Source organism: Pyrus communis, chromosome 11 (genome assembly GCF_041283825.1).
Source record: "Pyrus communis isolate YQ-2024b chromosome 11, ASM4128382v1, whole genome shotgun sequence".
Classification (NCBI taxonomy): Eukaryota; Viridiplantae; Streptophyta; class Magnoliopsida; order Rosales; family Rosaceae; genus Pyrus; species Pyrus communis.
The window spans coordinates 16,485,186-16,512,968 of NC_142575.1; the positions used below are offsets into that span (position 1 = coordinate 16,485,186).

Consider the following 27,783-nt stretch of genomic DNA (forward strand, 5'->3'; position numbering starts at 1 on the left):
GGATCATCCTGACCCAATAACACGGGCCATTGGATTTTGATCCAACGGCTATAAACAGGATGACCCCTCTAAAGTTATAATAATTGTAGCCGTTAAATTAAAATCCAACAATCTATGTTAGTGGGTTAGGAGGATCTTGAGGCTTTGCCACGGAGTGGATCCAATTCCTCCATTAAAATCTACCAGCTCAAAATATGCCACTTCAGCTTACTAAAGATTTTTTAATAAAAAAAATGAGATGATTTTGAAGGGAAAAAGGATGGGATTCTGTGGTCGTGATCGTTCATCATATATCGTGCGATCAGTTTTCGTTAGGTACTATTTATATTTAATTTTAAATATTAAATTTTAAAATGATTTCTGACCGTAAGATAGAAGATGAACGGTCATGATCAAGGAATCTCTAGAATTCCCAAGAAAAAGATCCGATTTTGTTCCAAAATGTTCCGAAATCATTCGGATTCGAATGAATTCGAATTACTCCATTGCTGTTTCGAAAAAAATTTACTTTTATCGAAAGTTGGGATAGGGTGGCATTGTAGTTTAGCTATAGTGCAATTTCAATTGGGAATTTGAATTAATTTACGAAATTGTCATTCATTAAAAAATCGTCCAGGGCCATTTCGAAGTCCAAGGATTTCCTAGGTGGCTGATAAGGATGGCCCGCTTTGGTGTTCAAAAGTGCTTTTTGTGTTCTCTTTCTGTTGCTGCTTTAAAGACCTGCCTATTCTCATTTTCCTTTTCTAGGTTCGATTCTGCTACCCTCTGCATTTTTCTCTTCGAAGGTGGGTTGTCTCCTTCGGTGGTACAATTTGCGTTTTGTTGTTCGATTAAGTTTAAAGTCATGCTTTTGGTTTTTTTTTTTTTTAATGAAATAGGGTATTTAGAGAGTGTTATTTGTGTTCTCTTTCTTTTGCTACTTTAGAGACTTGCATGTTGTCATTTTGTTCTTTTTGGTTCAGTTCTACTATCATATGCGTTTTCCTTGTCTTTGATTGAATTGAGGAAGGGAAATTTGCTTGGCTTATTCATTCAATTTAATATTCTCTTAAAGTAAATTGTTTTTATTGTTTCGTTTTGTGTTTATATATTTAGAGTGGCATGTAGTGGTTTGCTTCTAGTGATCTTTGATTTGAGCTAAAAGGGTCTCTGTTTTGTGGGGTTTTGGTTTCTAGGTGAAGGAAAATATTTGATAAACTAAGTTCATTGAGCAACATAATACATGTATTTAACAATTAAATGGCGGAAGCATGCTTGTATGTACTCTAAAACAAAACTTATACCATGAAATTCAAAGTCTAGTGGTGGTGGTGAGCCAAGACTCTATTGTAAAAATAAGGGTCTAAATCACATAGAAAATCAAGAAATAATTCATGCAATTATAAATCAAAGTAATGCATGCACATGACTAACCAATGTTAAATAAACATGACATAATAGATTAAAAAAAACCTGAAAATACGATCGAAGTAAGTGTTGGACACTTTGTCCTTAAAATAAGTTTACGCACCACTACGGTGCTCATGGTTGATCTGAGTTTGTCTCCCAAGATACAACAACCATGTCCTTGTAATAGCAGCACTCCAAATCATAAGGCTCCATGAACCACGATTGTGTTGAAAACTCTCTCATATGGACTCAATGAAACTCTCTAATATTTAATGCACTTTATGTACGATTATGTAAAACAATGAAAAGTTATTTATGATTATAGGGGGCTTCCTTATTTATAGAATTTGAGATACCTTTTTAGAAAGCATGTGACCATACATGAAGAGTCAAAAGTTGCAACTCTTCATTATGATAGACACATATTTCCACCAAAAGGCATCACTGATAATTTTTCGTTCAATTGATGATGATGATGATGATGATAATAATAATAATAATATTCCAACAGACTCAACTCAAACAATAAAGTGAGTTGGGGAAACATTACACTTTTTAAGCACTTCTTTGCTTAGCAAATGGTGATTATGTCAGGGCCTTCTTTCCTTTGCCTCCTTACTCTTTGGCTCTATGTAACATCCCACATAGCCCAGAAGAGTGGATCATGTAAGCCTTATATATATATATTCTCATCTCTACCTAGCACGAGGCATTTTTGGGAGCTCACTGGCTTCGGGTTCCATTGGAACTCCGAAGTTAAGCGAGTTTGCGCGAGAGCAATCCCAAGATGGGTGACCTACTAGGAAGTTCTCGTGTGAGTTCCAAGAAACAAAACCGTGAGGGCGTGGTCGAGGCCCAAAGCAGAAAATATCGTGCTACGGTGGAATCGAGCCCGGGATGTGGTGGGGGCCCGGGCCGGGATGTGACAATTTGGTATCAGAGCCAATCCCTGGTCGGATGTGTGCCGACGAGGACGTCAGGCCCCTAAGGGGGGTAGATTGTAACATCCCACATCTCCCAGGGGAGTGGATCTTGTAAGCCTTATATGTATATTCCCATCTCTACCTGGCACGAGGCCTTTTGGGAGCTCACTAGCTTTGGGTTCCATTGGAACTCCAAAGTTAAGCGAGTTCGTGCGAGAGCAATCCCAGGATGGGTGACCCACTAGGAAGTTCTTGTGTGAGTTCCCGAAAACAAAACCGTGAGGGCATGGTCGAGGCCCAAAGCGGACAATATCGTGCTACGGTGGAGTCGAGCTCGGGATGTGGTAGGGGCCTAGGGCGGGATGTGACACCATGGATATGGATGACAGAATTTTACTTCAAGTAAGTGGCAAACTTGTAATAAGTCCACCATCACAACCCCTCCCTCCCTCTATGGCTAGCCATTGGGTTTTGTTTGGGTAAATCCCCATTTTGTTTTAGTTATCATACAACTCAAACTCAATGGGGGCTTATGGACCAAAACCTGCGAAACCTGAAACTTACTTAAAGCCCGTTATGAACCTTTGTATGATTAATTAACATATTAACTAATACTTGTCATATACAATTAAACTATTTAATTGTCCTTATTTATCTCTGTTATATTTTTCAATCATTATCTTACACAGTGTGTGATCCATTAGGTTTCTTTTAGCGAGGCAATGGGCGATTAGAACTAATACTAATCGATTGTGAATTGAAACTTACTTTCAATTCTCCCTTTAGTGATAATACATCTTTAGGGCTTCGACAAACCATGAGTGAAACCTAATAGCATGTCATGGCTACCCAATCTAATCAGAAGAGGTTGGAGAACCTTTTTAGTTTGGTATTACAAATGGAATACAGTCTTTCTCTAATTCAATACTCTTGAATATATTGTTTGGTTTGATAGTTTATTCATGTCTGTTATTCAATGTGATTCTCTTATATGATTACCTTGAAAGTAAATTTCATTCATATTCTAGCCAGAGATTATTAATCCTATCATAGAATATTCTCCTTCAACTGTTTCAAGGTTAGAGATCCCTTGTTGCACATTCACATGCCCCCATGATTAAATAGTTTAGCCCCAACTATGTCGTGGACACTCTAAAATGGAATGCTTTTAACATAATCAAAGATTAAGGACCTAACCACAAGACAATTATGATGTCTCAAGTCATAGGACTACTTCGCTTTATCCCAACTAGGAGTTCTCATGTCACATGTGTATGAGAATTCCTTGTTGATAGTAGCATCGACTGTTGTAACAATCAAGACTAGTAAGACTGTCAGCCCATTAAGTTGTCCATGTAGCAGTAGATTCGCATTCAATGGACTCACTCTCTATTGAGCACCTACATACTTATCTTGGTGTCACTTACACCAATGAGTCAATACCAGTCACTCCCCTGGAAAGAAGACATAGCGTATACTGATCTATATGGATCGTCAATGCCTAATTGACAATCATATTATCAGGAATGTTTAGGATATGTGTACGAAAAATAATGGTCTCATGAATCTAACATCTTTATATCACATTCTCCTAATTACATATTATATGGACTTATCGCATATAGTTGTTAATTTGGGTTATGTTTGTCTGTCCGTATTTTTTTGTGTTTGTGGTGCTTTCTATTGAAGCCTGGGTTTGTGTTGTGTTGCCCCAGTGATTTGACGTATTTTAAAATTGGTTAGTTTATGAGTATGCTGGTTTGATCAATCAACAAATAATTGTGATTGGCATGTTGTTTGTTTGTTCATGTTGTGTTGTGGCTGCATAGTTGAAGATGTCTAAGTGGGCTGCCAAAATTGAGTGGCCAATTTCGCAATCTTTGTCGATTGTGTTAATGTATTATGTGTGGGTTTTCTTATACATTTGGGGTTCTAATGAGGCATAGCTTGAACTTATGTTTTTGTACTTTTTCTTAATGTAATCTCATGATCAGAACTCCAAAAGTGTCTTCCAATTAGTCGTTCTCATGCTTTGCGCAATAAGATGAAAATGTTTGCGTATTTATGTAGATATTGAGTGCAGAGGCGTCACTTTGTTGTTGAGTCGGCTATGTAAATTTTAGTGTTTATTTTGGTTTCATATTTGATCTACCCTTGTTTAAATGAATCCTAATTGCAAAACCCAAAATTCTTTTCCTTCTTTTCGGTCGTGTGCAAATGTATTCTTATTGTCGACCAAATTTAAACTTGTCAATGAATTTGTACTAGTTGTTGACGATTAATTCCACGATATCAATTTTATCATCGTGATAGTACAAATTAATTCACAAAGCAAATTACATAATTCATCAAGGAATTAAGTTTGCTGCAGTGCAGCCAGATGCAGAGATGCTGAGCAGTAAAAAATGCAGCTTTCTTTAAATCAAGTCCAATTTCCACAGCTTTGTTTTACAAGAAACAGGTCCCAAGAATAAACATTATCACCTTATCCTGTTGAAACTTAAAAAGTTACAGACAAGATCCTCTACATCATCACTTCTCAACGACTAATACAACCACGACTTCGCCCTTTCACTTTCCGCAAACATAGCTCAATAGGCCTCTAACAGATCATTTAAACAATCAGAATGCTGAGATGAACCTTTGAATCCTTGCCTGCGATCGCTCCATTTCTTCAGGTCCATCAACATCACCAATGTTTTCCTGATACTCCTGCGGTTCACATAATTATTAGTACAAGCTTAATGACCAAAACGTAAGTTTCACTATATCATTTAAAAGTGCATCTCTAATATAACTACGACTACGCCCTGAAATCAAATCACCCTACATAGTTGCTAAGGTCTAGGTAAGAGGTGTTAAAGAGTAGACCAGAAGATAAGCTTGAAATGCCAATGCATATGGCACCGCTCTCCGTGTGTTTGCCAGTATGATCTCAACTCCGGGTGCAACAAATTTGTTAAATTTTATCCCCGCTGCCCAAATTGGCTAAATATTTTTCCTGGTGACAATTTAAATTTTCACAAAGAACCTAGTGACCTAAAAGGTTTTTAACCCTTTTAAGAACTAAACAGAGGGCCAGGAGAATAAAGGTAAAGACCAAGTTTATAACACCTCAAATTAACTCAAGACTAGGCAACCCCCACAAGTCTACGTGTAATTTGAAGGAAGAAGTAAGAATAAGAAAAATGCAGTAGCATTTGTATATAAGCATACAAGCAATTAAATAAACTGAATATAACCCCGAGCCACTTGGTCAACCATTTCATCAACTTAATCCTTATCCATCAACCACAGTTAAAAGGTTTGATGATAATTCTATCCGTGTTGGATCTTCTTATAGGACATCTCAAACCAACTGCAATTAATAGTTTTAGCTTATTATAAGTATCTAAAACCAATTCTACTAAAAAATTCAACCATATCAATTGTTGTACTCTACTAACCGAGACCAACTTTCACACTATCAATTGTTGTACTCAAACACCCTGATACTGTTCTCAACCTTCATACAACGCCACTGCCTGATGCTAATCATATGTCAGAGAAATTACTCACAACCATTCCAAGCCACCCCTGTTACACTAAAAAATTCAACCATATCCACCAAAATCTTGCATCAAATGCTACTTTTTCTGGCACCCAAGTATCCCTCTTTCCCTCCTCTTCTCCTTTTAATGGCATACACAGCAGATAAGCACTTTTTTTTTTTTTTTTTTAAATGTCAATTATTTGAACTACAATTCCTACTAGAAATAACAGATACCAAACATATGTACCTGAAGTATATCCTTAATATCCTTCTTCGTCAGTTTTTGCTGCTTGAGTAGTAATTCAATTCTTGCTCTCATTTGAGGGTGCCTGCAAAACAAATAACAGGCTTGATTATATATAATACAGCTCCACCATGAAACTGCAAGAAAGCATATATAAATTTGATGTTGAAACTTACTCAGAGCACCAAAGATGACCCAGAATAACAGCAATCAACTGCAGCATGTAAATAAGAGGTTAAGATCCAAAAGGATATAAAATTTCAAAATGTAGGATATTTAGTAATAAATTGACAGATAATATCAGACAAAGCTTCTCATATGCAGATTGAGGATCAAATTAGCTAAATTACATATGTGACTGATGTCTTGAACTTTAAATTTGACAGTGGCTTTACCAAAGATATAAACACCGAAATACAATTCATAGCCACTGTGCTTTGAAACAATCCTTATACTGTAGCTATAAGAAATTTACTCTAAATTGAATCCCAAAACCCTGTACCAAGAACTTTTCCAGAAAATTAACACCTCCTCCTACTACTCTTTTAAGATAACAGACTTCAGTTTTTAGCTCCAATTATAAATAGAATTTCAAGTACAATTGAATATGGGAATTGTTATTAGCACTCCAAAAATCTCATTTTGCACTCCAAACTTTCTATAATTAGAAAGAAAAATACATTTGTGAGGAGTGTAGAATGAGCCGACCCCACTTAGTGGGAAAAGGCTTTGTTTTGTTGTTGTTGTTTGAGGAGTGTAGAATAAGATTTTGGAGTGCTAATAACAGCTCCCTTGAATATAACAAATAATTTTTGTAACCTTTTTCATGGCCTGAACTTTTACAACTATTGTTTTTCTTTTTCTAATAGTTCTCATTTACACCTTTACTGGATTTGCATCACTTAATCAGACAATTGCACATGCTTCTTTTTGTGCCCTACTCAAGACAACATTTTATTCAATTATTCTAGTTCCTTGTGGTTGAATGGGATTATAATTTGGTTGCAGTAATTCTATTCCAAAGAAAATGGAAGAAGAAAAAAAAGATGGGACAATTGATAGTTTTTCCCCCTTCTCTAAGTTAAATATGATCGATGTTCGTCCTGGACAACTTCAAAGAACAACCCACACAACCCAAGTAAAAGTATGCTGAAAATTGCATAAACCATCCACGCCAATACAAACCTGAAGAGTATAAAGTCCAGATTCCAACTTCCGGTTGTATTTTTCCTCTTCATCCATCTGCAAAGTATAAAAATCTCCAAGTGAAATTAATGTAATTTCATGGATATGCAGAGTAATAAGATCCAAATAAAAAAGTAACCTCTAAATCATCGAGTTCAAGCCGATCCATTCGTTCAGTTTCTGCGTTAACTCTATCTGAATACCTGAAGTATAAATCAGCACAAAAATCAAAACAATATCTCATTGAGGTGAAAAGTTTACATCTATAAAAAAATATTCTTTCATACGTTTGGCGTCCTTTTTCTTTTCACATGTTTCCAAGAAATAAAGGTACAAAGAAGCACAACCCACCTCATATAAAGTTCCATAAGCCGGTCTATCTTTTCAAACTCATTTTCAACAAACTTGCTTAACAATCTCTCCCTTCTAGAGCCCCTCAAAATTCCACCTGCCATGGGAATTTTGGGTAAGATAAGTTGAAAGTATTATTTCGAAGAATGAAAACCAGGGAGATAATCTAATTAAATGCTCTTTATGGATGAAAGTCTTACAACTACACATGTTTCAGTAATAGTCTAATGCATTATAAAATGGTAGAATAGCTCAGTTGTCTATTGCACTCAACCATGCCCCACAGAGCGCCTCTTGCAGAACTGAAAGCCTAAATGCCCAATCCAATAGGTTCAAGGAGAAATAATTTGGATGAAACCATCAGGCAAGGATGGGCCACAAACTACACCCGCTTACAAGAATATGTTAACAGTATTGGGCCACCAATTTAGGCTATTACAGCATCAATATGATAAACACATCTCCTAGGGAACTTGCAATGTGTTCTTGTTCAGCCATTTAGTTATTAAGTCTTGACTACTAAATATGAACCTATATGGGTAGGCGTATCCGGAACAATAAGGTCTGCCAATACAGCAAATTTCTAAAAAACAAGGATATGAATATGATACGGCAATTAAAATAATCTTTTTAATAAAATATATTTCATTATATAAGTAAATCACAAAAGAGTGAAACATTCAGGTTTTATCATTTAACATTAACAAAATAAAACGCTGCTCAGTCTTTTTGGTTCTTCAGTGTTATAATTCTGATTCCCTCTAGATCTTGCTCTTTGATGTATCCTGCAATAAACTAAAACTTAACAAAATAGAAAAACTAGAAACACACAAGTTGGTTTACATGCCTATGTATTTTCTGATTAAGTTTCCTATTCTATATGGAATAGGAAAGTACACTTTCTTACCTATTCCAATTGGACTTCTAAGATTCCTAATCTAATTGTACAAGGAAACTTCGATTCTTTCCTAGTCCTTTTTGGAGAAGAATCGGTGCACCTGTAATTTTCCTAACACAATCCTAAACAAAATAGGACACTAACTTTGACGAGCCAAAATCCTAACATTAAGAATGGTCCCTGCCACTCCCAGGACCGGAACCCTGCTCAATGGGTCTACATCCATCTCTAAATGTCCTGGTGGGTCTACCAAACCCATAAAAACAACAGAATTTAGAAACTAGAACAACCCAAATTCCTAACTTAATTCAAGATCAATATCTTACAAGTATCTTGACCGTATCCTCGGAGTATCCGAGAACTATCCTATAGTCAACAACCCAAAAAAATCAACGATACTCCAAATACGTATTGGACGGTATCATGGAGGTAGGAGTGTAGGAATCCAAAACTCACCCCTGTCCAAATTTGAGGTATCGGTGCAACATAGGTTTCAACTAACTCCCGTCCTTAGAAACAATTTCCTATCCAGATTATGTTGGAGGTTCCAACAACCCCAGAATGGAAATTGTAAACAGGAAGTTTAATTAGAGAGAACTGTCCGATAAGTTCAATTGCAAAGCTCAAACTCAGATGTATCCAAATCTGAGAATCCACAAGTTGCACTCTACAAAATGCACTACAACCAATGAGAATTTGATGTTTAATTCAACAAAACATGAATCAAAATATGTGGACTATCTCTATCGAAATTTTCTTTCATAACCTTCAGGGGCAACGAACCAAAAAGCTAATACATTGACAGATTTACCAACTTATAGATGGTCTTTCTGTTCCATTATTAACCTAGGGATCTCAACAATTTTATATGCACTAAACATAAAGTCAAAGGCTAAAAAAATGATCAAACAGGTAGTCTTGGAAATTTAAAATACAAAGGTGAAAACAAAGAAGGGACGCAACTCATAAAAGCAAAGGACATTCACATTATCATCAGAGCTTCACTTGCCTACTTACCAAATAATGATGCAATTAGAGACACAACGCGCTCCTCCAGCTCCTCGTTGTAACGCTCCTTCTTGTTCTTCTTATTAATTGGAATCTACACAACCAAAAAAGTTTTATCATGCTCCTCTAATTAGTCAAAATAAGTTATATGTTAGTGATCACATTTTATAATTGCTCTATTGCATCATGAAATTCAATACCCTGCAAAGTTTTAGTTATTAACTTGTTGTTCTCATGGCATGCTCATGCTACTTCCAGGACACAATCTAAACTAAAGCAAGACATAAGTAGAGCAGAAAAAGGGCATGCAGCACTTGCCTTACCCATAAAAGCCGCAAAGGCCGTCTTCAACCCCAAAACATCAACAAAACGTTCACAGGCCGGTGGGTACTTGGTCATGGCGAAATCGAGCGCCCTTATGGCCGAGCCATAAGCAGACTTCTTTTGCTTCATGATAATAATCATTAACTCCACACCTTCAGCCTTGACAAACCTCTCCTTGTTTTCCAAGGGCATCAACAAACAGCACAAACAATCAAACAAATTCTCCAACATCTCGGCCTCCTCGGAGCTTTTGGGGTCCTTCGACTTGTACATAGCCACCGCCTGAAGCAACACATCCACACCGTTCATCTGCCCCAACCTCTTCTGATTGGCAACACTGGTCTGCAACATTATAGCCAATATCTCCGATGCATACTGCTTGTTCCCGTCAAACTCTCTCACCTTAATCTTCCCCATCACCCATTTGAGCAGCTTTGTTCTCTCGCACACCATCTCCGCCACCGCCGGCTTCACCTCCATCAAATTCTCGATGGTGGCGAGAGTGCTGTGCACGGCGGCGCTCTCATCGGGGTCCGAGTCGTTCAACCGGTGCAGATTCTGAACCAACAATTCGAGAACATTGTTGTCGACGAGGGCATCGACGAGAACCCTAGCAGGCTCGTCGTTCTCGTCAAAAACGTCCTCGTCGGTTAAGTCCTGAAGCAATTGGACGACGTCGATTGCAATGTCGGTGTTGTCGTGGCCAAGGAGGTTGAGGATGGAAGGGACGGTGTTGAGGGAGACGAGTTCCGGATAGAGCTCCGGAGCTCCGGCGAGGACCTTGAGCTTCTGGAGTTCGTCGTGGAGTTCGACCTCGGAGTCGGCGAAGCGGTCGGGTTGGTCCGGGTACTTGAGTCTGGCTCCGATGTTGTCCTTGAGACGCCGCTCGAAGGACAGCACCAGCTTCTTTAGGTTTCGGATGTCTAGGGCTTCTACGGCGTTTTGGGATTTCTCTACTGCCTCCAGCAGGGCCAGGTCGATGTCGCCGTTCGGGACGACGCCCTCTCGCTTGCGTTTGGCATTGGGGTTCCGACTGTCGACAACTTCCATAGCGTTTCCGTCACTGTTTCCGTCGGAGTTGGATTTCTTCAATCAAACCCTACTGCCTGCTGGCGCTGCTCTGCTCTTCCCTTGCCTTTGCCTCCGTCTAAAGATGATTTCTTGCCTTCCTCTTCAAAGTGATATTCACTTACCAAAGCGCATTAGACCAACTCCAATGTTGGGCTACAAGTCAAATTACTTTCCAAAATTTCCCTCCGAGCCACTCCAACACAAGAGAAAATTTGGGCTAAATGCTAAATGTCAAATTCCCCCCAAAATTTAGTCCAGAAATCGGAGTGGACTTCACCCAATATTTATTGGAATTTAAAATTTTTTAGATTAAAATGTTCATAAAATTAATTTACGATTGTCTACATATTTATTTTTTTAAAAAAAAATTAATTTAACAAAACAAATAGCCTAAGTTCATTCTTTAATAATCTTGGGCTAAAATTTTAGGTTAGAACGGTTGGAGCAGAAAAATTGTTTCTGGGCTAAAAGTTAAATTTTCTAAGCCAAAATATTTGGCTTTTAGCCCAACCATTGGAGATGGTCTTAGACACAAATAATTCATTTTATCAAAAATAAAATTTAATAATAATCAGAAGTTTATCCATAAAAAAAACTACCTATTTTAATGGAGAAATTATAAGGTGATACGGTACTACCAGCTCGCATTGAACGTGATCACCTTCATTTCGCCATGTGTCTGGCCAATAAACATAAGCTTAAGCCGTTTATTCTAACGTTACAAATTGAATTCGATCAATGTGGGACAATGATTTTTCAGGGCAAAGTAATATGGATTGGAATACGTATATCTCAGAAGTTCCGTCATGGACTTAACAGCTCCAATCAGATTGAGCTTCTTAAATGAATGAGCGATGCAACCACATCTTATTGAGCTCTGGAAAGGTAGGCGAATTCGCTTAGCTCCTCCGTCGGCGGTGCACAAATTTGGTTCCAACAATTGGTGATTTCATTGAAAGTGAACTCATATTCTCCTGACCAAATCACTCTACCACGCAATATCTACTTCAAATAGTTCGGTGAACACTGGTACCAATTCTGATGAAGGGAGCAATCAATATCTCTATGCCTCTGTCGATTTATGTAACAATGGCGCCCCTGATGGCGGATTTACCCCCACCATGGACCAGATTTGGGAAGCCTCAATGAGGATCAATACCTCTGTCAACAAACTTCAGAAGATTTCGAGAGCTTCTTGGGCGGAGAACCGATCGAATCATGTTAACCTCGAAGTGTTGGAAGTATTCCCTAAAGCCAATCATTAGATGATACTTTACGAACATTTCACATGTTAAACTAATTTTGTGAAATCTCGTTCCCATATGTCACTATTTAATTTTACGTATTTGGCATTTAAGCGAATTTACCTTATTTTCGTTAATTTTAGATTTTCAATTAACTAGTTATAAAGTTTGAATTTCATTGCTAGCCATTAATATTTTGTAGACCTTGTGAGGTCACATTAAGTATATTTGGATAAAGCTCGATCCCATAAACGTTTAGCCAAAAACCATTCTCGAATCGAAGTTATAATGAAGGAGAAATTAACAAAGAAGGGAAGGGGCAAAATCATCCTTTGGACAAATATATATATATATATATATATATATATATATATATATATATATATATATATATATATATATATATAGGAGCTCCAGCATTGCTGGAAGGAGGGGTATTTTATAGTTTCGGAAAGTTGACCCGTGTGTTGACCCAACTTTACAGAAAGCCCCAATGACGATTCACACCGTTTTCCAACGAATTGATCATCGTCACCACCATCATTCAATTCATCTTAGTACCACAATCACGACCCACCCATATTTAACCCACTTTGGTCGCGAATCTGTGAAAAATCGCGGAATTTCAACGGTTGAGCAGTCGCCCCATCATGTTGAAGCAAATGGCGGCTACTACTCCCATCAAACAGATTACGATCCCAAGAACAAAACACGAGCGTTTGATCAACTATTGAGTCACCAACATAGGCGCAGTGGCGTTCGATTTTTCCAAGCACCGGATCATTTTCAGGTGATTTTTACCACTTTCCGTTCATATTTTGGCTCCGGTGCAAGTATGATAAAGGCTCTACTCCTCACAATCTTCAATTTGATAAATTTTGAACCATTTTTGTGTTGGTTGGAAATTCCGGCGAGTCAGGGCCGACAACCTCCGCATGCGACTGCGCGTGGCTAGTTGTCGGCTTTGTCCTTGTAGGCCAAATTCAATACCTTGAATTAGTTGACACATGTTTGATGTAATTCCGTTTAAACTTAGTATCGTAAAGGTCCACCATATGCCCTTTGTAATAGACGAAGATCCGACCGTTGGATTTACAAAATTGTAGTATATGGTTATACGTAATATTTGATGATCTTAGATATTTACGGATCAGAAACCCGACATACAAATCTTCCCGGGTTGAATTTCTGAGTTTGTAGAAACGATCGTTGACCACCACCTAAATTTACAATTGGCGGAGAATCGACCGCTAAATCGTCACGAAATTTTAATATGTTGTTCCAGAAACATATTGAGACTCTTAAAAAGTTACAGATTGGAAATCCAGTAGGCGGATCTTCTGGATTAGATTACTAGGGTTGTTGACTGTTCCGTTGACCACGTTGACCGATGGTTGACTTTTGGTTAACATGTTCCAAATCATTCTTCAATACTAAATTTAGTGGTAGTAGAGATTCATTAGTCCAGTGGGCTTATCTTGGTTAGCAAGCTATCCCAGTTGATGTATATCTCGATTTGCACGCAAGTAGCACCTTATTAGGGTTTTTGTGTTTATTGGGCTTCTAGGTAAAGTAATGATAATGTGTAATTGTTGTGTGAGACGATGAGTGAAGACAATATTTGAGTTATTTAGTACAGCATGTACATCTGTATGACTAAATAATCGTTGTTATGTAGAATATTGCATATGTGATGACAATTGTGATCTTTGATAAAATGTTATATGACATGGAATTTATGATGCTTGGTGTGTAATGATATGATTGCACAATGTAGCAGTGGTAGATGGATGGTTCCACTTGGTATATCAGCGATGGGGAACCATACGTTTTAGGGGTGATCATACTTGGTATATCCGCGATGGATGATCATCACTTACATGATTAGACTATACCTATGGTTCTGCTTGGTGTATCTACGATGGGGGACTATACGCATTCTACGAGTGATCACTCTTGGTATATCCATGATAGGCGATCTCTACCTAGTACTATATGATGCGACCCTGCTTGGTTAATTCACATTTGGGCGTCCATACGCATTTTAGGGGTGACTCTACTTGATTAATCCGCATTGGAGGGTCACTGCCTACATGGTTACATAGTGCTCATAGGTGGTCCTGCTTGGTATTTCTGCGTTAGGGGACCACACCATTTGATGCATGCCTATGGTCTTACTTGGTTAATCCACATTGAGGGACCATATGTATTTTAGGGGTGACCCTACTTGGTCAATCTGTATTGGGGGTCACTGCCTATGTGGTTACCTTGTTTTCATAGGTGGTCCTGCTTAGTTAATCTACATTTGGGGACCATGATATTGGATGGATATTTATGGCCATGCTTGGTTAATCCGCATTGGGGAACAATACGCATTCCAGAGATAGAGTCCGTTGAGTCTGAAGACCTTGCTTCGACTCGTTTCCTTTCGATTTGTTTAGAATGTGGAAGATTATGAGTTGTAAGCTTCGATTGAATTGTGTCGCTCTAACCTTAGTTTCAGCGTAATGAAAAACAATAGATTCGAGAACCTTTGGGGTTGTCTATGTGACCCTTTCGGGATTTCCAGCAAATTGTTTATCATTTTATAAAGGATGGTTATGAATATTATTATTACAATCAAGTTGGTTAATCAATGTGCTTAAAGAATAATATTGTGCACCGTTGATTCTTTGAAATGTTATATGTTATTGATTAGGGTATTGTGTCAGAAAATGGTGTGATATATGTGATTGACGAAATGACAATCCTGGTTGTCATATGTTTTCTTTATATTGTCCGAAATCTAAAAAGTCATGCTCGTCAAGTTCCATTGAGTGATTATGGAATTCTATGTTGTTATGTAAGAATGTACTATGAAAAACGTCGGAGTCTAATGAATAGTGAACTACGAATGTCTTAATCTCGTCTTTAGGTACGTAGGTAGTCTAGCACAAAGGTTAGATGCAGTCATGTGATAACAGAAAAGTTACTATACTATTGATTCGTTGAGTTGTGTTTTGGTCATATCTCGGAGGCAAGGCATGAAAGATGAACATGTATGTGGTGGCGTATCTCGAGATCCGAACTAATTTGAGTTTAATGTAAAGGCAAAAATTAATATTTAAAGCCATCTCATTTATATTATATGCTTACATGAAAGTCCAAGAAATATGTGATTAAGAGAATATAATTTAGAGAAGTTTGATTCATGAGACTTTTCTCTTCCATACACATATCCTAAACGTTCATAATCATAGGATTGCCAATTAGGCATTAACAATCCGAATAGATCAATACATACTAGGGAAAATAACCAGTACTCTCACTTCTCTTTGGTAACTTATCTCTTCCTTAATCATGTCCTTGGTGTGGAGATTTAGAGGTTCCCTACTTTGGGAACTTGGAGAATCAAGTCATCCAACCAAATCCATGGAGCTATGGAGTCAGGAAGCAAAAGAATAAAGACCCTCTCTCTTGGGTAATTAGCTTTTGCTTATGCAAATAGGGGTTTACAAGGTAAAACAAATCTCAACTCTCTTTGTGTTTTAGAGTTGGGTGTTTGGTTCACAACTACTAGGCTTAGAACTTCATGGGTGAAGTTTTGTTTTTGAGCGTATACTTGCATGCTAAAGCCTTTAATAATTAATTACACTCTTGTATGTTGCTAAAATGAACTAACATATTCAAAAATTTTCCTTCACGATGTATGGGTGAAAGCCCTGGAAGATGCTATCTTCAGATTTGAAGGTCTGAATACCACAATTCTAGAAGCACAGTCAGCTATGACGACGCCTCATGTGACCCCAACAAAAATTGCTAATCTGAATCCTCTTGTGAAACTACATGGTCGGACTTCCAAAACATCGCATAGAAAGCCTACGCGTGATATAGAAACGTTTGAGGATCGAAGGTTGGTGAAGAAACCAACCCCTCAACATCAATTGTATCTACGAGTAGCAGGAATATCTGGGCAACACCAGAAAAGAAAGCAAGGTACCATGTAAGAAGCCAAAGATGGTAGCCTCCACCATAGCCTCCACCAATAAAACCCCTTCCATTCGACTCTAACATCTTGATGTTCTCCGATCGAGACTTAAAAGATGTATACTCATCTCAGGATGATGCTTTGGTGATAAATATTCAAATCTCGAATGCAATGGCAAGCTAAAGGTTGATAGATAATGGATCTGGAGTTAACATCTTCTTCAAAAAAGCAACGAAGAAGATGGGAATTCTGGATAACATCAACAGGAGTGAGACTACTTTACATATGTTGGACGATACTTCAGTTTGATCTTTCTGAATAGTGAAACTTGTTGTTCAGGCAGAGAACCCTACAGTTCTCTAGTAACCTTCCATGTTAAAGATTACCCAACCCCACACAACGTCATCTTGGGCCAAAACAGACTTCACAAGATGAGGGCAGTCCCGTCATCGTATCACCAACTGCTCTAATATCCTGCGCTTAGCTGGATAAAAGAAATCAAGGGTGATCAGGGCGCAGCCCACTACTGCATTGTGAAGCATGAATATGTTTCGAAGGGGGAGCGTAATCCCTTAGCTCCAAAGAAAAGTTTCGCTTAGCAATCACAGTTTGAGACCCAAGAAACAAGCTAAAATAATTCAACATGGATCTTGACCCCCTAGGATGATAGTACTCTGATGCTCAAAGCAGATGATGATGATGTCTACATAAGTCTTGATCCTGACAAATCAGAGTGTAATGACATAATCAAATCAAAGTTAAAAGTCTGATCATGGACTAAACAACTCCGATTGACCTAAGCTACTCAAACATACTAGTGATGCTACCACATCCTATTATGCTCCGAAAAGGTAGGCAAAGTTCGCCAACTTTGTTGATATTGACCATATTTGTTTTGTAAGACAAGGAAACTTGATTCGATTGGGGATCAGGTGGGTTTTCTATATTCTTGGAGATTCCAACAATCTAGGGATTGTTGTGCGCCGCAAGTAATCACACTCCTAAGAGGACACAATACCTAATCCTAGATATCCTCTTGTATTCTCTTAGATGAATACGGATTATATATCCTATAAGGTCTCTCTCTCGACTAGTATCTTGAGTTTCATCTCTAGTAACACAATCCACTCATGCATACTCTTTTGCTTATTCTCTTGCCCATTTCTTGAGTCTCAATACTGCTTACTAACTTGGCCATCAAATAGTCTTTGGCTAGAACCCTACCGGTACTCAAAGTTGATTGTGGTTGTTTGCTCTTTTATAGATAGTTGGATTTTCTTAGCTCATCGGTCCACAGCGGTGCACGAGTTTGGTTCGAACAATGAAGTTAAGTGAGACTCGAGCTAAGTTTCAAAGAGTCTAGTTGTAATTAAACCCGATAAGCAAAGCTTCTCCTAAAATATTTGTATCGGTCAAAAAGTTTATCAATGAATAAATTAGTTAACAATAGATCACTGCCTCAATTAAAATTGGGGCCAACTACATTTTACACCCTTCGATTTGAGGTAGTTTTCAAAATGGGTTATGAAGTTCTAATTTTACCACGTTGCACCCTAAGATTTTAAAATTGTATAAATTTACAACTTTTGTTTCTTTAAATGTCTAATCTATTAAACTAATGATTTTTGTCATTATGATGCAAATTTGGTTTACATGTACTTTTTTTATTTATATCTTCTGGACAAGACCATTGGAGAACTTTTGGCCAAGAGAAAAAAAAAAATGCTCATTTTAAGATATTTTGCATCTCGCAATGGAGATGTTCTTATGAGTCAAACACAATCTTATCAACATACGCCTGAATGACACAATTCGAATCAAGTGACAAATAAATTTGGGTTTTATTATCAAACGAAAGAAAGTAAATGTGACAAAATGAAGCCAGGGTTAGGTTCCTAGCAGCACTACAATGTAGTAATTAAGTCTTTGATAAAACTAGCGATTAACCCTATGAATTCCTGCAAAACTAATTAGCTACGTTTGAACATGATGAAGAAACTTCACTGTGAAGTTGTATTCATTGGGTGTCTGCTTTTTTATTATTTTGGCCTCACTTCCACAAGTCGTACAAGTAAACGGATTTGAAACAGTAATGAATTGCAGAATTGCTATGGTAAATTGGTGATCTGAATTCCGTTTGAGTACAAGTCTAGTAGGGAAATGTCCATGCCGAAGCCGCAATGGCAAGCATTGTAAGTAGGGTAATGTGGCTGTAGACGAATGATTGGGAACCATTTGAAGAGTTGGGAAGAAGTTGTTCGGGTGGGATTTCTTGAACATGGATTGCAACTTTCATACCCTCAAAACAGTAACCTCGACCACTGAGGAAGAAATATGTCTTCGCCTCTGTCAAATTGAACACGTCCCGCCCGCCTCTCGTAATGTTATATATGAAATCTTTGTCGACGCAATTCTCGTAGCTTGTGCTGTTCACCTCCAGAACATTGTAGATACGCTTGTCAAACCCAAAATCTACAAAAAGTGGACAAATAGAAAGGAGGTTGAGGCTGTTAGGTTAGGTTAGCAAATTTGTTAAATTGGATGCGGGGTTGATCTGATATCGTTTAGTCTTAATGATACGAGCGATACTTACAGAGCCAATCACCGACGTAGAAGCGTTCTTGACTGGACCATTGCGTGAAGTTAGTATGAGGAGCCCAAGTGTTCCTTCCCCCTCCTATCCTATGGAGCACAGGCGGCCCGCATACGACAACCTTTAGTATTATCATCACAACCATCAACCACCAACCCCTACTTTTCAAGCCCTTATCCTCCTTCATTTGTACCTTTTCGAGCTCTCCGATTTGAGGGTGCTGCTTAAAACGCAGCAGAACATGCATGTCTCATGCACACTGCCACTCGGCATGTCTCACGCACAACAGCTCACCCCAGTCATAATAACCGTGTGAGGGTTGTTGGATATCAACAGTAAATTAGTAACACGCGACCACGTCTTGAACAACGCTTAAAATGACAGTGAATATCATCTAGCATTGCCCCGGGGCCTTTCATATCCACCGCCTGTTCTCAGCATGCCGAAAACAGCTCGGATAAAAATACCACGCCCCCAAATGGAAGTGGGGTTTCCAAAAGACCGCTCATAAAACCAGTCTCCACATACATAAAAGGCAACAGAAACAATCACATAATCCCATAAGTTAAGCCTACACAGGGAGTCAACATCCAAGGTCCCATAAGTAAGGCTGCACGCGCAACGTACTAAGGATCATATACAAAACGGCTGTCAAACGCAGGGTACTACGAAACTAAAAACTAAGGCAAGCTTACCAACGACGATAGTTCAAACCTCCTATTATGGTGGGAGGCTACACCGAAAACTAGTATATACACAAACTGCTGTTCTTCCGTAGATAATCATAGTAGCTCAGGGCTCACGGAGACCTCAGCAGAAAAACATGGAATTGGACACATTCTCCTTCAACCTGGGTAGCTGAGGGACAGGAACAGCTCCAGCGGAGGTCAGCCCACCATGGCTTGAGGATGTCTCAGACGCGTCTTCAAATTTCATGAACTGTGACATCTGAGTGGCAGCCAAATGTGCATAGCAAATGGGGGCAACTGAAAGGATAAATATTAAACCAAGGGATTAGGATTCACTATTAGAAATTTAACAAAATCAAAGAATCATTCTAGAGGAGCCAGCAGGAATGGAATAAAGAAATTTACCAACGGAAATGGCGGTGGTACTTCTCTGGTACCTGCGATTGAGGGAAAAATATATATATATTATTAAGGACACTAGTTATAACTAATGGCAAGCATAAGCAATGTAGTGCGTAGATATCCACTTACACGTATGAAAGAGAATGCACTAGTTCCTGCAGATCATCGGCTGAAAAACCAACGTCGTCCAACAGAACATGATAGTGAGTAGGCCTCGTGGTCCCCTTAGAAAAACAAGAGTAAACCAGTCAAATATAAGTGTAAACTATTACAGAGAAAACAAATCAGATGTTGCCCAGGAATGATTCACAGGGTCCCTGAAGAATCGTTTGTGCCCCCGGAGATCCACCCAGTAACGTTTGGGTTGAAATTACGGGGAACAACATAAAACATGTGGATTATTAAAATGTTGAAAAGCTCAAGTACTGAAAATTGAAGGCATTGTTTTTGGAGCTTAGACCACGGTAGACTAATGCAAAGTAGCACAATCTAGATAGGATTCAGAGTTACAAACAAGGTACTACAGCTGCTAAGCATAATATTTATACTCACAATCATTCCCGCTTGGGCACAGAGATAGAAGTCATTGTTCCTTGGGTGACAAATTCTGTTATCTATAATTGTTCCTGCAAAAACAATAAATTGTATACGTAAGTTGAATTATGTTTGTGAAAGGGCTGACTTGTGTGAATGGTTGAATTTGTTCAACCGCGTTAGCGTACCAGGAGGAACGTTATCTGGGGACTGAGGCTGAAAGAACTTTGTGTGGTGGTTTTTCTGAGCTATAATCACCACAAATTTAGGGGACCAAGTCTCATCCAGGAACTTGCATGCCTGAGAATAAGAAAAAGGATAATTTATCATTTTCATAGTTGAGAGGACAAATTTGACGGGTAATAGTCAGCTCGCAAAACCTCTATGATTTGATCCAGTTCAATGTTCAAAACTTGGTTGAATTGAGACTCGCTGACCCCATCCCTGTATTCAATACATAACTAGTCAACACGAAGGTATCAGAAGCACAAGTAAAAGAGATTAATCAACCATGAAATGCTCAAACAGAAGTAAACTACATGGAGCCCAAAGAAAAGGATAAAATATAAGTACTCAGCATCTACTCATGCTATTAAAAAGCCCATCATATTTCTAATAGACAAATTTCTAATAGTTCAAGTAAATTGAGTAACGGAAGTCTTAAAGAGAGTTTAAAATAGCAAAAAGCATTCAAGTAAAACCAGTGATATGCACTGGAAACGCATAATATTTTCATTGGGAATATCAGCACTGCAGGATAAAATATGCCTGCTTCGGACCAATGTGGTAGGCTATGGATTGTACCATTCAAATCCTTGTATATTTGGCATGTACACACAAAAGACATACTGGGAAATTCATTGTGTCAGAATACAAATGCAACGTGGAATCTAATAACCTTTAAAATTTAACACAGGAATAATCAAACGACGGAATTGAAAAATTACTCATCAAACTTAGTTATTAAAGATGTACAGAAAAATTAGTAATTGACCCATACATTTGAGCGGCCACTGAATGGGTTTTAGAAAAACGAACTACTACAAATAAGATACTGAGCGTTTCAATTCTTACAACCGCATAGTTTTAAGAACAAGTGTACAAAATACTACAATTCATTTGATTCTAGGGTTTCTAATTTAGAAATACCTGAATATGATAATCTGGTCCGGTTTCTGTTTGCCTGAACTTGTATAGAAGTCCAGAAGCAGCTCTCTGAAATTAAGAAGAAACTCAACATTTGGGTGGTTTGGAAAGGATTTAAGAAACCAAAATGTGAAACATAAACTGACCTGAACATTCAAAAGAAAATGAAATTTCAAAAATCTTCAATATATAAATGAAGAAATGTGCAGTGAAAAAATAACTTCAAGATACATATCCTACCTCATAATCCCATCATCCTCTGCGTCAGATACTCGCTTGTACAGCGAGTCTATCATCTCCACCTTGGGGGATTGTGTTCGAACAGATGCCCTGTAGCGAGAAATCAGGGGCCACTGCCTGGAGCTGACCACCTATAATTCCCCCATTGAATACAAGTTATACAACATGAAAGATCATACAACATGTGCAGAGTTCAACTGAACTAGCTTCAATAACAACAATTAATCCAAAATATAAAACATAGAAAACAGTTTACCGCGGCAATTGAAGGTACATCAGACTGCCCAGGTGAACCATGGGACACATCCATCCCAAGGATGATAGTGGGAGCCTTGGAAACCACAGGGATAGAAGGAGAATATTCAACTGCCAACAATGAATTTAAACCACCAAGCTGCAAGGATTTTTGAGGGCAAACCAAGTATGAGATCACAGCCAACAGAAAATGCACTCATTTTGATATCAATAAAAGTTAAAAATTAAAAGCCCCACCTTTGCATTGATTTTTAACAGGACATTTGTAAGGTATTGATCATTGACCCTCGTGGGAGCAATGCACTGTGTCACAATACCATACTCAGCAAGATTCTTCCGCTTCCATGGACCTAGTGATTCAATAGAAATCATTAAGAATTTTAATTGATTTACCACGTCAATTATAGTATAAAATGACTAACCATATAAAGCAGAATTTTTCCTCTCCGGCAGCAAACAGAGAAGAAACTGTGGTTGTCCAGGAAGTTTGGATTGTATATCCTCAAACATCCTCTCAACTCTAACCAAAGGTGGGGCACGCCTAGACTGGGGATTCTCTTCAAACACATCAAATGGAGCCTCGATTTTCTGCCAGAAGGGGAAGAATGGAAAGTTCAAACAAAAGAATAAAACTGAAGTTATCTGAATACATACTGTAGTAAATGTGTAATTACAAAACTTACAATTCCTTTCATATCACCACATTTGATCAGATCACGGACAAGGGCTTTTAGATCACAGCGTGCAGAGAAGTTGACAACAGCCCACTTTTCTATCTTAGTTGGCTTCACAAGTGTCTGCATTTCAACAATATAAATGAACCTTTGAATCAGAATACTGATATAAGGTAAAAAGTAAAGGAGAGAAGAGGAGGGTTAAGACCTTGTTGTTGAAATTCCAGCGCCCATTTCGAGGGAAGAAATCATCTCCGTTACCCACTTTAAGCTGTCAAGGAAACCCAAGCAATCAGTAGAAGCACAACAGTATAGGCTAAGCCATATAGGTAAATATGGAAAATACCTTTGGGGCTGGAAGAACACGGCCTTCCACTTGAGTAAAGTTACCACCAATTGAAACACCGCATGAGCGTAGCATTGGTTCAGCATCATAATTGTTGATTTTCAGAGCCTGAAATAGTACTCATGAGATTTGGAGTCACGGATGCATATACAATGAGGCAAATGTTAATGAAGACACCTACATTAGACAAAACACTCATCCTTTCTTGTGGCTTTTGCCTTGATTTTTCCACCAGAGAAGCTCTTTGAAGGGTGGAAAGAGCTTTGGTGTAACGTTGCAAGGACACCAAAGAACAAAGCTGTAAAGAACAGAAAGTCAGTAAAACGATTCAGATCACGGATAAAAGTAAATCATCATATTTGTAACAACAAATATAAGGAACAATAAACTCAGCAGGTTACCTCAAGGGGGATATAGGTAGGACGTTTTGGCTTCCCAACATTAAGGCATGGTAGATCAGCAGAGTAACGCAGTTGTATATTACGATGATTAACAAAATAATCATACACAGTGACTTCTATTTCTGCATCTTCACCTTCCTTCGCTTGTTTGTTTCTCAATGTAAAACTGGATCATACCGGAACAATGAATTCAGGGTGTGAAGAACAAGAACACAAAAACAATACTGGCCCCAGTTAGGGTAGTTAAAGCACCACGACGCAAAAACGCAAAAGTAGAAAAGTTAAAAGTAATTTCATTGAACATAATATATACGTTTGTTCGCGGCATGGTTTCTCGCTCAATCCAGATATCTTGTACTCTAGATTTGATGGACTTGTTTTAACCCTCAAATTCTTGAGTGTTCTTTTAGCCTGTTCGTTGAAACAAAAACAGATTATCCGAAAGTAAATGAACATACTAAGAGGCCAGAATAAATAATAACAAGTGTTTGTTACCTTCGTCCAGTCAAGTTGGAACGGATCTCTAACATTTTGGTTGGCAATTAGAAAGTCCACCACTGGCCCTGGCTGTATAATCATGGTAGTCGATACATCTGAACATGTACACATCAGAATAGGTGAAGATACAGTAATTTTTTAAAAAATATAACAGAGCAATAAGTGATATAGTTACCAATATTCAAAGACAAGCCACCCTGAGTGGTCCTAAAACTTGAATGGAATCCTCGACATCCAAGAACACCGCCTCCAACATCCGCAAAATTTTTTGGATCGTTATGGAAGAATGACTGGCGAACTAGGAGGCATCCTCTGTTGTAATCCAGATTTTCATTAGATAAAATCCAATCCAGACAAAAACTAACTTCAACACAACTATGTGCAGGAAGGAGATAGATGGGAGAAAAATAGTCAGAAAAAAACTTCACTCACTGCTTCGATGCATGTTGTCTTAGTATGATATCCAGAACTCTCAAAGCTTCTTGAGAATTCTCTGATTCTTGCCCACGCAGAGCATCTCCAATTGCTTTCATGGGAATTTTTGCAGCATAGCTAATCTCCACATTGAATGTTTTGGAGCGATTTGGACGCCGTAATCTCTTACGGTCACTCTCATTTGGACTCCCAGGACCATCAGGTTCACTGGTTCCATTGTTCCTATATAGAAACCAGTCCAACAATAAGAAAGTATAAAGGAGATCTAACACATTGGAAAGAAAGCCATAGCCTTTCCTAAGGTACCTGCTTGATGGCACATCCTCCAAAACTACGGCAAATTCAAGTTTGTTGCGTGGTAGGGAACCCACAGTAAACAGGCTCTTCTCTCCATCATAGGCAAAGTCCTTTCCACCTAACTCAGACTGATACGTCTCATGCACCCTTTCAATTATTCTTCTTCCAGCACCCTTTCCATCAAGGGGACGGCCATCTTCATAAGCAACAGAAACCTATGCATACAGTACAAAAATGAGAACAAGTGTAACACTTAGGATAAAAGAAAATGGAAGTACTGCAAGTATATAGAAAGCATATGGATCATACACTATAATGGAAGAAGTAACCCTCAATATTAGTAACGTTCACTTTGAAGTGATTTGTGACCAAAGGTATTTTTGTTCCCTTGGTTCCTTGGCCACGCCTAGCAATAGGGGCCCGAGCAGGTTTCTTCTTAACAGGTTCAGGAATTTTATCTGCTTCTGCACGCAAAGGAACAACATCTGGTGGAATAACCGGGGGTGGGGGTGGCAACGCATCTTCTGCCCCATTTGCTCCATTCATCCCATTTGTTCCATTCACACCATTTTCTCCATTCACACCATTTTCTCCATTCACACCATTTGCTCCATTTACTCCATTTCCATCTGGCTCAAATGAATCCATATCCTAAAGCATACCATAAGTATGTAAATGAGATGCAACACAGGAAATCTTTTCATTTTAAGGCAGAAATTGAACTCCTAAACGGTACCAGATTTCCTAATAATGCACTTAGACTACAACCGGAATATATAGTACTAAGCTTCCTGTGAGGTGGAACAATAACCAAAATCAAGTGAATAAAACAACGGTGTGCTCGCTCTAACAACTGCCCATGAATCTTCCTAGCAGTTAAGGCACAAAATAATACGAAACCAAAATTAGAATGGCCAATGTTACTGCTTAATAAATTTAGAGATAGAACAACTGCAGTGTACCACTGAACACTCACTTAGGAGTAAAAGCTTTAACACCCATAACAGACTAAAACTCATCATAAACGCACCAGAAGCTCACCATACTATGAAATTATGCAAACAAAAAAGCCTCCGCTCGTATCAAAACCACTTGAAAGATTTGAAAACATGTGAGAAGGACCCAACAACTAAAGTAAGCCACACAGAACAAAGAACCAAACTAAGGAATTTGATTCATTGAACAAAAAGGTATAAGGAGATCATATATGAGAACTTAAAACTCTGGAAAGCCATATATGAGAACTTAGAACTCTGAAGGCTCTAACATCGAATCATCCTTTTTGTTTCCAGAACTTTTGACAATAATAAATAGACCTACAAGGCAGAAGTTGCGACATAAAATTGACTATTTTGCAATGCGCACCCTAATAACACAAAATACAGGCAGCTTGCCTCAAGTCTCCATGGTTGTGAATGGACGGGACACTTAAGTATACAGCAAAATCATGTGACACTGAACTCTGGGACATTTAAAAACGCATGCAAGGCTTTCGCAATAATTTAAATGGTGCAGAAAACAAAAGTCAACGCCCCACATCAAAAACGGTCGGAGAGCATCTCCCGAAGGCTTTTATACAAAAAGAGATACCATTTTCTTAAGCAAGAGAAACAAAATAATTACAAAAAGGGAAACAAACAAAAGGCTAAAAATAACTGTGATTTTGAAGGGTTTGTCCAAAAAATTGAACAAACTCAGTATAACTAAAAATACCCCAACATGCAAGCATCAGATGATACAAAGTCAAGGAATCTCAAACCCATACAATGCTATACAAATACATATATACATATAACATAAGCAAAACACACACATCTAACCTAAAAATTCTCAAATCGAAAAGAAAAACCAACATGCAGAGTGGTCGAAGTGAGTTAACTTGTAGCACATTTAGAGTACAGAAAGAAACAGACATGCAAGCGGAGAAATGAAACATTTACTGTATATTTTACCTAACCGCACAAGAAACACCCAGCACCGAGTACTCTTCAACCCTGCAAGTCAAACACACCATTATTATGCAAAGATCGGCCTCAAAAAAACCCAGAAACGACCAAAAAATTCAGTCCAGAACACACAAAAAGCTCCCGACTTCAAAACACTGAAGAAAAACAAGCAAATTACTAAAAAAAAAATTTAACTGCATTAACATGCGAAATCAGCAGAGCCCACAACTCCAAGTGCATTGTTCAAAAATACTGAAAGAAAAAAAAATCTGCACAATTTAAAAAAAAAAAAAAAAAAAAAAAAAAAAAAAACCCTTTCTTTCTTCTTCTTCCAAAAAAACCAACAGAAATCTTGAGCATTTTCCTAAAACCCCAGAGAGAGAAATTTCAATTGCAGCCATGGGAGAACCCAGAGAAGACGCTGAAGCTCAGAAGCGTGAAATACCCAAAATGACCCTGAAGAAAATGTCGAGAACTCACACCCCCCACAACCACCCACTCCCAGAGAGACAGACCCAGAAATCAAATTTCCAGTTTTTTTTGAAAAGCCAGAAGAAAATGGGCTCGCTGAAATAAAAGCCGGAAATAGCCATTGCGGCTCACCTGAGAAACCCTAAAACGGCTGAGAGAGACGACCGATGAGACTGACGACCAAGGGAGGAACTCTCTCTCTCTCCTACTTTCTCACTCCTTTTCCACCTACAACTTCTAACCATTTATATATATCCTCGTCCACTCCAATGCTGTACTATCTCACTCTCTGCGGTGCCATCCCTGCGGTTCCTGCGGTTTCACTCATTGACCGTGTCAAATCCTGTGGGACCCTCCCAAATCGACGGTGCGGATTGATCTCCATCCCAGCCCTAAGTGCTTCATCAACCGAAACGCACGCTTTTAGTGCGGTCTGAGTAGTTATGTCATCCCTCGTTTGTCCCGCGGGCTGTTTCCCGTACTGTTTTTACGGTCCTGCCACTGCTTAAATTCTTGATTGACTGTTGTGTCCTTTCTTCCTGTCGTTCAGGAATGTTGTGTCGTATTGGCTACAGTGGAAGGACGATGGTCAGCATTGTCATTGCGTACATTCTGTGAAACGGTGGTTTGTTGCTCTTTCACCAATCGCCGTGCGGTGACCACGTGGGTCACGGTCAATTAACATATCTCTGAGGGGGTGATGAGCACTGTCACGACGGT

At 38.5% G+C, this 27,783-nt stretch overlaps 3 protein-coding genes across 3 annotated transcripts; all 3 read right to left on the bottom strand.

Annotated features, from left to right (window-relative positions):
* Positions 1-4,704: 4,704 nt before the first annotated feature.
* LOC148692970 (ARM repeat superfamily protein) lies at positions 4,705-11,065 on the bottom strand. The gene is made up of 8 exons (XM_088679777.1): positions 9,849-11,065; positions 9,540-9,624; positions 7,625-7,721; positions 7,413-7,476; positions 7,274-7,330; positions 6,265-6,302; positions 6,092-6,173; positions 4,705-5,024 (listed from the first exon to the last, which is right to left on the bottom strand). The coding sequence occupies exons 1-8, from the start codon at positions 10,902-10,904 to the stop codon at positions 4,935-4,937; spliced, it is 1,569 nt and encodes a 522-aa protein (XP_088535903.1). The 5' UTR covers positions 10,905-11,065; the 3' UTR covers positions 4,705-4,934.
* A 7,058-nt stretch (positions 11,066-18,123) lies between these two features.
* ENODL20 (early nodulin-like protein 20) lies at positions 18,124-19,119 on the bottom strand. The gene is made up of 2 exons (XM_088679393.1): positions 18,730-19,119; positions 18,124-18,608 (listed from the first exon to the last, which is right to left on the bottom strand). The coding sequence occupies exons 1-2, from the start codon at positions 18,974-18,976 to the stop codon at positions 18,286-18,288; spliced, it is 570 nt and encodes a 189-aa protein (XP_088535519.1). The 5' UTR covers positions 18,977-19,119; the 3' UTR covers positions 18,124-18,285.
* Positions 19,120-19,234: 115 nt separating this feature from the next.
* LOC148692972 (protein argonaute 4-like) lies at positions 19,235-27,480 on the bottom strand. Its single transcript, XM_088679392.1, has 24 exons — positions 27,196-27,480; positions 26,599-26,640; positions 24,956-25,297; positions 24,656-24,861; positions 24,347-24,571; positions 24,090-24,226; positions 23,912-24,009; positions 23,730-23,827; positions 23,417-23,582; positions 23,197-23,313; positions 23,016-23,123; positions 22,878-22,940; positions 22,679-22,792; positions 22,418-22,583; positions 22,233-22,345; positions 21,997-22,134; positions 21,741-21,871; positions 21,504-21,569; positions 20,735-20,798; positions 20,543-20,654; positions 20,373-20,446; positions 19,950-20,044; positions 19,824-19,855; positions 19,235-19,715 (listed from the first exon to the last, which is right to left on the bottom strand). Exons 3-24 carry the CDS (start codon positions 25,292-25,294, stop codon positions 19,540-19,542), a joined length of 2,838 nt encoding a protein of 945 aa, XP_088535518.1. The 5' UTR covers positions 25,295-25,297; positions 26,599-26,640; positions 27,196-27,480; the 3' UTR covers positions 19,235-19,539.
* Between the last annotated feature and the right edge of the window lie 303 nt (positions 27,481-27,783).

Excerpts from the sequence above, each read along its gene's own strand:
- LOC148692970 (XM_088679777.1), bottom strand. The coding sequence starts at position 10,904 with ATGGAAGTTGTCGACAGTCGGAACCCCAATGCCAAACGCAAGCGAGAG. Across the intron at positions 7,477-7,624 it reads CTTATGGAACTTTATATGAG|GTATTCAGATAGAGTTAACG; the intron begins GTGGGTTGTGCT and ends TTTATACTTCAG. Across the intron at positions 7,331-7,412 it reads TTGAACTCGATGATTTAGAG|ATGGATGAAGAGGAAAAATA; the intron begins GTTACTTTTTTA and ends TATACTTTGCAG.
- ENODL20 (XM_088679393.1), bottom strand. The coding sequence starts at position 18,976 with ATGCATGTTCTGCTGCGTTTTAAGCAGCACCCTCAAATCGGAGAGCTC. Across the intron at positions 18,609-18,729 it reads CTACGTCGGTGATTGGCTCT|ATTTTGGGTTTGACAAGCGT; the intron begins GTAAGTATCGCT and ends CACTTTTTGTAG.
- LOC148692972 (XM_088679392.1), bottom strand. The coding sequence starts at position 25,294 with ATGGATTCATTTGAGCCAGATGGAAATGGAGTAAATGGAGCAAATGGT. Across the intron at positions 24,227-24,346 it reads AGACAACATGCATCGAAGCA|AGGATGCCTCCTAGTTCGCC; the intron begins GTGAGTGAAGTT and ends GGATTACAACAG. Across the intron at positions 22,793-22,877 it reads GCTGGAATTTCAACAACAAG|ACACTTGTGAAGCCAACTAA; the intron begins GTCTTAACCCTC and ends GTTGAAATGCAG.